Source organism: Diaphorina citri, unplaced genomic scaffold (assembly GCF_000475195.1).
Source record: "Diaphorina citri unplaced genomic scaffold, Diaci psyllid genome assembly version 1.1 scaffold1007, whole genome shotgun sequence".
NCBI lineage: Eukaryota > Metazoa > Arthropoda > Insecta > Hemiptera > Psyllidae > Diaphorina > Diaphorina citri.
This window is the reverse complement of record NW_007378438.1, coordinates 193,966-205,356: the sequence shown is the minus strand read 5'-3', so window position 1 is coordinate 205,356 and position 11,391 is coordinate 193,966. Positions and strand designations below refer to the sequence as shown.

Genomic DNA, 11,391 nt, shown 5'->3' with positions numbered 1-11,391 from the left:
TACATACGGGTAATTTTCTGAATATGGTAGACATGATTGTACAATTCAACAGTCCATTAACCTACTTTGGGTGGGGGGGCTTCGGTGCCCTCTAAAATCCCAACTTATTTTGAGAGAAAAGAACTACAGACTGATCTTGACCAAATATTTTTCAGAAAATTGTCGCCTATCGCAGCAGCAAACACAAAACTTGTTACTTGGAGAAATCAAAGAAGATGCCTTCCCAGGATTACTTGACGTCTTCCAAACTTGAACAATTCCGACAATTTGGAAGGACATTGACGTCTAAAGAGGTAGGTACAGCAATCAGTAAGGATTAAAATCTATCTCAGTTGTTACGGCCGAAATAGGTAAATATTATTGGATTAGACGCAATCAACCATCCACTCATGAAAGCTTTCATTTCGGCAGAATAATAATTTTTTTCCCTTCACAATAAAAAGAACTTTGAGTTCGATGCCTTCCCAGGATTACTTGACGTCTTCCAAACTTGAACAATTCCGACAATTTGGAAGGACATTGACGTCTAAAGAGGTAGGTACAACAATCAGTAAGGATTAAAATCTATCTCAGTTGTTACGGCCGAAATAGGTAAATATTATTGGATTAGACGCAATCAATCATACACTCATGAAAGCTTTCATTTCGGCAGAATAATAATTTTTTTCCCTTCACAATAAAAAGAACTTTGAGCTTTGTTAAACAATGAACTTTCACATTTCCATTATTCCATTGCAGATTTTGGTGATAGGAGGTCGAAAAATATTGAAATTTTGTCACGGACTCAAAAAAGAATTTCTTGAAGTCAACTTTCCAAAGCGAGTCCGGAGATACGTCAGCAGTGGATCATCGAAAAAGAAATTTTCGGGTCAAACGCAGACGCAATTCATATCATTCAACAAGTTGCCAGGAACGGATGACAAGTCTCCAACGGCATCGGCAGAGGCAGTAGCACAACCAGACCTCTCAAAATCTTCAGTTAGTAAGTTGCAGTGCCAGGAACGGATGACAAGTCTCCAACGGCATCGGCAGAGGCAGTAGCACAACCAGACCTCTCAAAATCTTCAGTTAGTAAGTTGCAAAACTCTTTATTTATTTTAACTACTTAGCTCACGGTGGGGTATTCATTAATAAAAGTCGATCGTCTACAGCAAAAAACCTATTCTTCGTAAGATAAAATAATACGTTCTTACCTATTCACTTTCCAGGTGGTACCAACTAAGTTGCAAAACTCTTTATTTATTTTAACTACTTAGCTCACGGTGGGGTATTCATTAATAAAAATCGATTGTCTACAGCAAAAAACCTATTCTTCGTAAGATAAAATAATACGTTCTTACCTATTCACTTTCCAGGTGGTACCAATGGTATGGGACAAGCACAAAGTCAATCTGGATTAGGCGGCGATTGTGGAGAGTGTGCAGACCAGTGCGCTGAATGTCCGGGACAAGGAACTGGACCAACTGGTACAGGATTTCCAGCAGGTGGCTTTCCAGGTGTCCCTACAACAGGAGGATTCCCAGGACAGCCAACAACTGGGGGATATCCAGGACAACCAACAACTGGAGGATATCCAGGGCAAACAACAACTGGAGGATACCCAGGACAGCCAACAACTGGAGGACACCCAGGACAATTAACAACTGGAGGATACCCGTGGCTTTCCAGGTGTCCCTACAACAGGAGGATTCCCAGGACAGCCAACAACTGGGGGATATCCAGGACAACCAACAACTGGAGGATACCCAGGGCAAACAACAACTAAGGGATACCCTGGACAGCCAACAACTGGAGGATACCCGGGACAACCAACAACTGGAGGATACCCAGGACAACCAACAACTGGAGGATACCCAGGACAGCCAACAACTGGAGGATACCCGGGACAGCCAACAACTGGAGGATACCCAGGACAACCAACAACTGGAGGATACCCAGGACAGCCAACAACTGGAGGACACCCAGGACAACCAACAACTGGAGGATATCCAGGACAACCAACAACTGGAGGATACCCGGGACAGCCAGCAACTGGAGGATACCCGGGACAGCCAACAACTGGAGGATACCCAGGACAGCCAACAACTGGAGGATATCCAGGACAACAAACAACTGGGGGATACCCAGGACAGTTAGCAACTGGAGGATACCCGGGACGGCCAACAACCGGGGGATACCCGGGACAGCCAACAACTGGGGGATATCTAGGACAGCCAACAACTGGAGGGTACCCAGGACAGCCTACAACTGGGGGATACCCGACAACTGGAGGATACCCAGGACACCCGGCAACTGGAGGATACCCAGGACAACCAACAACTGGAGGATACCCAGGACAGCCAACAACTGGAGGATACCCAGGACAGCAAACAACTGGGGGATACCCAGGACAGTTAGCAACTGGAGGATACCCGGGACGGCCAACAACCGGGGGATACCCGGGACAGCCAACAACTGGGGGATACCCAGGACAGCCAACAACTGGAGGGTACCCAGGACAGCCTACAACTGGGGGATACCCAGGATACCCGACAACTGGAGGATACCCAGGACACCCGGCAACTGGAGGATACCCAGGACAACCAATAACTGGAGGGCACCCAGGACAGCCTACAACTGGTACCGGATGTCTCACATCTACCGGCCAACTCACATTTACCGGGTGTCTCCGACTACGCATCCGATTCTTCCGACCTAGATGATGATGATGACGATCCGCGATTACAAATCAACGAAGACGAGGCCGAAATGAGTGACCCTGTTTCAACGTCCAGCCAATCCTCGTCAGAACCGGTGGCGAGCTTCGATCCAGCGTACGATCACTTGTACAACCTCACTCAGCTTGCGGAGGTCAGCCTAGCGTACTTCAACCAGTCCAACAGTTTCAATAGGAAGAGCGTCATTTGTAACACCAAAGATGTAGACACGAGTACGGCGAACAACAATAATAATGAGGTAAGAGACATACGAACATGGGAAGGCGGCGCAAACGATCTACTGTCTGTAGTGTTAAAGCGCTTTAAAGGGGGGGGAACATGGGAAAGCCAACCATTTTCACTGTTGGTATCCCGAGAGATGGGGAAAATTCGGTTAAAAATAGTCAAAATCATAGGTAACGACCTACTACTGTCCGTATAGTGTTAAAGCGCTTGAAAGGGGGGAGGGACATGGGGAGGCCAACCATTTTCACTGCTGAGTGCTGGTATCCCGAAAAGATAGGAAAAGTTCAGTCAGTATCAAAATACCAAATAGATTGTACCTACCTGGGGACCGCTTGCTTTTAATGTTTTTAAATTATTAATCTGATTTTATAAGGCAGTTGAATAAGATAACGTAGAGTTAACGACAATAGATAACGTCTCCTAGAAAATACTTAGTTTATTTTTATTTTCTGGTATTTGTACTCAAAGCAACAAAGCCACAAAGATACTTCAAGATAGCGAAATTAGTTGTTAGCCACTTATTCTTTTCCTTTAAAAAGCACGAGGTAGAAAATAAAGATCAACGAAAAATTGGTAGGTAGATATCTACTCAAAATTCTAGGAGTAGGTACCTCTATACATAGCAAAATTTAGGCAAAGGTATCAACTCAAAATTCTAGGAGTACCTATTCATAGCAAAATTTATGGAAATATCTATCGCTCTTTACGCGGCGGTAGTTATGCCTTCATTTTGCCTTTCAGCATGTCTTCGTGGAAGTTGACAATACTCTTTTGGGACACCGGCTCGAGGTGGACACAAATGATGACACGGCAACTTTCCTGCTACCCAATTCAAAAGCTAAAATCATCTTCGATTATAGTAAGGTGAGCTTCAGAGGAGTTTTTTCTCTCAGCACTAAAACCTTCGATGGCAAAGTGAAATGAACTCGGTTAATTCATAACTACTTAATTAAACGACCGTTCCCATTTGTCGTTCGAGTATATATCAGCACAATAACTATTTCCTATTTCGTCCACCCTCCGTTGTTCTTCTTCACAGGTGACAAACTAGTCTCGGTTCACATTAACACAGATCCGGACAACTCGCATATACCGGATGTCTCACATCTACCGGCCAACTCACATTTACCGGGTGTCTCCGACTACGCATCCGATTCTTCCGACCTAGATGATGATGACGATCCGCGATTACAAATCAACGAAGACGAAGCCGAAATGAGTGACCCGGACCACAGTGACCTACTACTGGGGTAAAAGCGTAAAATGACTTATTAGTCCTAGCAGTATAAATAAGTACCAGGTATTATTATTTCGACCATTTTACAATACCCTCCCTCAAATGGCCTCTTCAGTCCAATTCGAGCAGTATATATCGACCACAGTGACCTACTACTGGGGTAAAAGCGTAAAATGACTTATTAGTCCTAGCAGTATAAATAAGTACCAGGTATTATTATTTCGAGCATTTTACAATACCCTCCCTCAAATGGCCTCTTCAGTCCAATTCGGGCAGTATAAATAGGCACTATAAGCTTTTAATGTTTTTAAATTATTAATCTGATTTTATAAGGCAGTTGAATAAGATAACGTAGAGTTAACGACAATAGATCACGTCTCCTAGAAAATAGTTTATTTTTATTTTCTGGTATTTGTACTCAAAGCAACAAAGCCATAGGAAGAGCGTCATTTGTAACACCAAAGATGTAGACACGAGTACGGCGAACAACAATAATAATGAGGTAAGAGACATACAAACATGGGAAGGCGGCGCAAACGATCTACTGTCCGTAGTTTTAAAGGGGGGAACATGGGAAAGCCAACCATTTTCACTGTTGGTATCCCGAGAGATGGGGAAAATTCGGTCAAAAATAGTCAAAATCAAAATATAGGTAACGACAAGATTAGGTTAGGTAACGACCTACTGTCCGTATAGTGTTAAAGCGCTTTAAAGGGGGGAGGGACATGGGATGGCCAACCATTTTCACAAAAATCTATCCAAGATACTTCAAGATAGCGAAATTAGTTAGCCACTTATTCTTTTCCTTTAAAAAGCACGAGGTAGAAAATAAAGATCAACGAAAAATAGGTAGGTATCTACTCAAAATTCTAGGGGTAGGTACCTCTATACATAGCAAAATTTAGGCAAAGGTATCAACTCAAAATTCTAGGAGTATTCATAGCAAAATTTATGGAAATATCTATCGCTCTTTACGCGGCGGTAGTTATGCCTTCATTTTGCTTTTCAGCATGTCTTCGTGGAAGTTGACAATACTCTTTTGGGTAAACACAACTGAAAACAGTCAAAACCACCCTCCTAATTTTTGCTCACAAAACAGACCCCCACAGTGAAGGGGAACCAAACATGTGGTACTCGTAATGTTGTGGCATGGTCGCGTGCCACATATCATGTCACACATTTGGTCCCCCTTCTAATGGTTTTTATTGAGAACACTTCAAACTTCCGGGTCCTAAAACGTATCATTCCTTTCATATTTGTTTACGTTAGGTTCCCATTGGATCATTATTATTATTTTATGGTACGTTTCTCGTAAAAGATTCAAATGTCATTTTTAAAGCAGGGTCCTCACTTATGCTGGAAATATCGTACTATATTATCGTCCGACGTTTCCACATATGTAAGTGTGGACCCTGCTTTAGACACTCGAAAATCTTGAAATAATATGACATTGCTAGATTTTAATCTAGCTTTTCGCCCATCCAAGGCCGAGTAATTCAAAGCACTGATTCTCAACCTGGAAGTGTAGGGTTCGCTACTCATAATAGGTACTCCCTCTTTCCTGGGTAATTGTTTCTTAAACATTACCCATTTTTGTGCCATATTTCCCAATCAACCCTGTTTGGAAGTGTGCATTACATTATAAATACATATTTTGACAGTTTCGTACCTAGTGCTTATCTACATACATATAGGTCTGTACTTAAGAAGAAAAAAAAAATGCGAAAAGGGAGAGGGAAAGTTCGTTAAGTGTGCATTAACTACATTATAAATACATATTTTGACAGTTTCGTATCTAGTGCTTATCTACATACATATAGGTCTGTACTTAAGAAGAAAAAAAAAAATGCCATTCGCCCATCAAAATTCAAATCATTGTTGCTCCAAAGAGTAGGTACTGCGAAAGCTGATGTGTTTCGAATTATGAAAAAGGCCATAGATCTCTATTTTCAGCCATTTTGGATTATTTTTTTCTTAGACTTGGAACTTGTTTTTCAATTTTTTCCTTGGGGGTTGAGAAGTTAGGTGAACCTAAAATTGTACCCAAATATTGCTCAAATATGCAGTGCCCCAAATAATGATGGTACCTACTTGAATCCCATTATCTACTTTTGGATGGATAAAATGTCTAAAGTACCTACACGAAAATTCGCCCATCAAAATTCAAATCATTGTTGCTCCAAAGAGTAGGTACTGCGAAAGCTGATGTGTTTCGAATTATGGAAAAGGCCATAGATCTCCATTTTCAGCCATTTTGGATTAATTTTTTCTTAGACTTGGAACTTGTTTTTCAATTTTGTCCTTGGGGGTTGAGAAGTTAGGTGAACTTAAAATTGTACCCAAATATTGCTCAAGTATGCAGTGCCCCAAATAATGATGGTACCTACTTGAATCCAATTATCTACTTTTGGATGGATAAAATGTCTAAAATTCTCGCAAAAAGAGAGAGGGAGTAAAAGAGAGATGTGTTACAAAGTAATTAATTAAATCATAAGCCATAATTTCTAATAAAATTTCTTGGATAGATCTTTTTATGATCTGCCTCATTTCATTCACAAGTCCTTCGCGTGCTTCCTCAGAAATATTGATGAGTGTGAAAGAAAAATTTAGTGGTTGGGTGGAAGAGCTCCTAGGAGAAGTCCTTCGCGTGCTTCCTCAGAAATATTGATGAGTGTGAAAGAAAAATTTAGTGGTTGGGTGGAAGAGCTCCTAGGAGAAATCATTTCATTCACAAGTCCTTCGCGTGCTTCCTCAGAAATATTGATGAGTGTGAAAGAAAAATTTAGTGGTTGGGTGGAAGAGCTCCTCTAGGAGAAAAAAAAAGTGAGAAACAGTGACATCAAGTAGGGAAGGTTATTTTGCGAAAAGGTGAAATATTCAGCTCGCTTATTTGAAGAGGTTTGGGAGAACTGTAAAAACGGAATCTAAGAGAGAAGGAAGACAGGATAGGAGAAAACCAGCCGTTCCGAGAAAGAAACTTAGGATAATGGTCGCCTCTGCTCGCTTATTTGAAGAGGTTTGGGAGAACTGTAAAAACGGAATCTAAGAGAGAAGGAAGACAGGATAGGAGAAAACCAGCCATTCCGAGAAAGAACCTTAGGATAATGGTCGCCTCTAGGTACTCTATGCTCTATGGGCAGTCAAACCCGGAATGTAGCGCTTACAAGGCAGACGCACTAGGTTTTAAGGTATATACTCGTAACAAGACTGGCTATACGACCATAAAGTGAGGGAACTATGAGCGATTCTCCAACCCGGTCTTTCACACTTGTCCTGGGAACAAAGCGACTACATTGTGTGGAAGGGATCCTTGGTCATTGATTCCTGAACGACCGGAATGCAGCGCTTACAAGGCAGACGCACTACGTTTTAAGCTAACAAGACTGGCTATACAACCATAAAGTGAGGGAACTATGAGCGGTTCTCCAACCCGATCTTTCACACTTGTCCTGGGAACAAAGCGACTACATTGTATGGAAGGGATCCTTGGTCATTGATTCCTGAACGGTCGTAGGCCATTTCTATTTTCCTAATTGTCCAGCCCTCTCCTCAAACTTGAGTCACTTATGATCGAGTGCTCTAGGAGGATAGGTCAGTGCTCCAGAGCACACCAAACCCAACATGGTCGCCGGGAGAGTGGTTTCGATATTTTTGCTTTGTTTCGTGCGAGGACTTTTGACCACCAAGGTAAGTTTGAACATTTTACTATCTAGTGCGTACATACGTAAATCGAGCATTTTTAGAAACTCTTAATTGCCTAGCGGCACTATAACAACATGGTCGCCGGGAGAGTGGTTTCGATATTTTTGATTTGTTTCGTGCGAGGACTTTTGACCACCAAGGTAAGTTTGAACATTTTACTATCTAGTGCGTACGTAAATCGAGCATTTTTAGAAACTCTTAATTGCCTAGCGGCACTGTAAGCGTTTAATGTTTTTAAATTATTAATCTGATTTTATAAGGCAGTTGAATAAGATAACGTAGAGTTAACGACGATAGATAACGTCTCCTAGAAAATAGTTTATTTTTATTTTCTGGTATTTGTACTCAAAGCAAGAAAGCCACAAGTATTATTTAAAAAATCTATCCAAGATACTTCAAGATAGCGAAATTAGTTAGCCACTTATTCTTTTCCTTTAAAAAGCACGAGGTAGAAAATAAAGATTAACGAAAAATAGGTAGGTATCTATCTACTCAAAATTCTAGGAGTAGGTATTCATAGCAAAATTTATGGAAATATCTATCGCTCTTTACGCGGCGGTAGTTATGACTTCATTTTGCCTTTCAGCATGTCTTCGTGGAAGTTGACAATACTCTTTTGGGACACCGGCTCGAGGTGGACACAAATGATGACACGGCAACTTTCCTGCTACCCAATTCAAAAGCTAAAATCATCTTCGACTATAGTAAGGTGAGCTTCAGAGGAGTTTTTTCTCTCAGCATTAAAACCTTCGATGGGAAAGTGAAATGAACTCGGTTAATTCATAACTACCTAATTAAACGGCCGTTCCCATTTGTCGTTCGCAAAAAAAATCCATATCCTGGAGGTCCACAAGGTCCAGGTGGAGTAGCATATCCTGGAGGTCCACAAGGTCCAGGTGGAGTACCATATCATGGAGGTCCACAAGGTCCAGGTGGAGTACCATATCCTGGCGGTCCACAAGGTCTAGGTGGAGTACCATATCCTGGCGGTCCACAAGGTCCAGGTGGAGTACCATATCCTGGCGGTCCACAAGGTCCAGGTGGAGTACCATATCCTGGCAGTCCACAAGGTCCAGGTGGAGTACCATATCCTGGCGGTCCACAAGGTCCAGGTGGAGTACCATATCCTGGAGGTCCACAAGGTCCAGGTGGAGTAGCATATCCTGGAGGTCCACAAGGTCCAGGTGTAGTACCATATCCTGGAGGTCCACAAGGTCCAGATGTAGTACCATATCCTGGAGGTCCACAAGGTCCAGGTGGAGTAGCATATCCTGGAGGTCCACAAGGTCCAGGTGGAGTAGCATATCCTGGAGGTCCACAAGGTCCAGGTGGAGTAGCACATCCTGGAGGTCCACAAGGTCCGAGTGGAGTAGCATATCCTGGAGGTCCACAAGGTCCGGGTGGAGTAGCATATCCTGGAGGTCCACAAGGTCCGGGTGGAGTAGCATATCCTGGAGGTCCACAAGGTCCAGGTGGAGTAGCATATCCTGGAGGTCCACAAGGTCCAGGTGTCGGTGTTTTTCGTCAGCTTCTCAATTAGCCCTAACTAGGGTGATGGCTTTGGGCTGACATTTGGTTTTGGCTACAAATTTTACGAGTGGATGCCCTTCGCACTCAACCTTTGCTTTTCCTTTAGTAAGGGAAAGTCAGGCTGGTATACTCCCTGTTTAGAGCCCCCCTTATGTCTTTCACTCTCTGTGCAAAAATAAAAATCCCAGCGATTCAAGGTCACTGCATATCTCCTTTAAAATGATAAGGAATAGGGTAGTTTCTTTTTAAACTCGCAAACTGTCCACTTGCTCTTGAAGTTCGTCGTTGCTTCTCTGTAGCTTCCTGAAAGAGAGAAACAAGAAAGTTAAATCTAATTTACAAGTTAGAAAAACGATTGTTTACCTTAACCCGCGATCAGTACGGTTGTTGGATTCAATCTAACATTTTCGTGTCTTTCGCTCTCTACCTTTCTTTTCTTTTTCTTCACCTATTCCCGTGTACAGACGGGGTCGGTGTTTTTCGTCAGCTTCTCAATCAGCCCTAACTAGGGTGATGGCTTTGGGCTGACATTTGGTTTTGGCTACAAATTTTACGAGTGAACGCCCTTCGCACTCAACCTTTGCTTTTCCTTTAGTAAGGGAAAGTCAGGCTGGTATACTCCCTGTTTAGAGTCCCCCTTATGTTTTTCACTCTCTGTGCAAAAATAAAAATCCCAGCGATTCAAGGTCACTGCATATCTCCTTTAAAATGATAAGGAATAGGGTAGTCAATCATTTACGTACCTATTATTATTGGTAGCCGAGTCTATTTCATCCTCAGCCGCGGCAAGTTCTCGCTTGAGCTCTTCAACTCGGCCTCGCAGTCTCTTTACTTCGGCCTCGTATTGTTCGGCTCGTCTTGAACAGTGGGACAATTCCGTGCTGCGATCCATCAGAGTCTTTTTCAACTTCCCGTACACATGCTTCAACTCTGCCAGTTCCTAGGGATATAGATAGATATATTTTTTTTTAACCTAATTTTATGTGTATCCTAGGGGCATAGGACATAGCGATATTAGTTAACCGGTTGTACAGTGAACTGTAGAAGGCAAAAAGGCCCTCCTTCAACTCCAACAGCTCCTAGGAATAGGGCATAGCAATATCAGTTAACCGGTTGTACAATGTAAATGGAGGAGTTGCAATTGGGAAAATATTATTAATAAACGGTCGATTCCTACGTAAAAAGATGCGAAAAATCGGACAGCCAACAACTGGAGGATACCCAGGACACCCGGCAACTGGGGGATACCCGGGACAACCAACAACTGGGGGATACCCGGGACAGCCAACAACTGGAGGATACCCAGGACACCCGGCAACTGGGGGATACCCGGGACAACCAACAACTGGGGGATACCCAGGACAGCCAACAACTGGGGGATACCCAGGACAACCAGCAACTGGAGGATATCCAGGACACCCGGCAACTGGAGGATATCCAGGACACCTGGCAACTGTGGGATACCCGGGACAAACAGCAACTGGGGGATATCCAGGACAACCAACAACTGGGGGATACCCTGGACATCCACAAATTGGAGGATATCCAGTACAGCCAACTGGGGGATACCCGGGACAAACAGCAACTGGGGGATTCCCTGGAGGATATCCCAGAGGTGGAGAACACTCAAGCGGCATTGCAGGAGAAAGAACTGATTTCATTGCCGTAGGAGGAGTTTTTGGGGGAGTGGTATCCAAGAAACAGCATTCGTATCAGCCAGGAGTATTAGCTGGAAATGGTACATGGACAATAACGGACTCAAATTATATTCCGGGAGCTGAAGATCGCAAACAACAACTGGGGGATATCCAGGACAACCAACAACTGGGGGATACCCTGGACATCCACAAATTGGAGGATATCCAGGACAGCCAATTGGAGGATACCCGGGACAAACAGCAACTGGGGTATTCCCTGGAGGATATCCCAGAGGTGGAGAACACTCAAGCGGCATTACAGGAGAAAGAACTGATTTGATTA

General features: G+C 43.2%; 2 protein-coding genes across 2 annotated transcripts in view; both read left to right on the top strand.

The window, feature by feature from the left end:
• LOC103513692 (transcriptional repressor scratch 2-like) overlaps window positions 1-60 on the top strand; it is a 2,038-nt gene extending 1,978 nt beyond the window's left edge. Inside the window, exon 4 of the mRNA XM_017445919.1 lies at window positions 53-60. Coding sequence (XP_017301408.1) covers window positions 53-60 — 8 coding nt within the window. The remainder of the gene's footprint in view (window positions 1-52) is intronic.
• Window positions 61-159: 99 nt separating this feature from the next.
• The window catches only part of LOC108252929 (collagen alpha-1(IV) chain-like), a 26,503-nt gene continuing 15,271 nt past the window's right edge, over window positions 160-11,391 (top strand). The window contains exons 1-12 of the mRNA XM_026826824.1: window positions 160-293; window positions 739-982; window positions 1,356-1,496; window positions 1,669-2,253; window positions 2,326-2,619; window positions 2,699-2,955; window positions 3,684-3,801; window positions 3,982-4,151; window positions 4,604-4,681; window positions 8,468-8,585; window positions 8,742-9,391; window positions 10,597-11,178. Coding sequence (XP_026682625.1) covers window positions 216-293; window positions 739-982; window positions 1,356-1,496; window positions 1,669-2,253; window positions 2,326-2,619; window positions 2,699-2,955; window positions 3,684-3,801; window positions 3,982-4,151; window positions 4,604-4,681; window positions 8,468-8,585; window positions 8,742-9,391; window positions 10,597-11,178 — 3,315 coding nt within the window. The 5' untranslated portion in view covers window positions 160-215. The remainder of the gene's footprint in view (window positions 294-738; window positions 983-1,355; window positions 1,497-1,668; window positions 2,254-2,325; window positions 2,620-2,698; window positions 2,956-3,683; window positions 3,802-3,981; window positions 4,152-4,603; window positions 4,682-8,467; window positions 8,586-8,741; window positions 9,392-10,596; window positions 11,179-11,391) is intronic.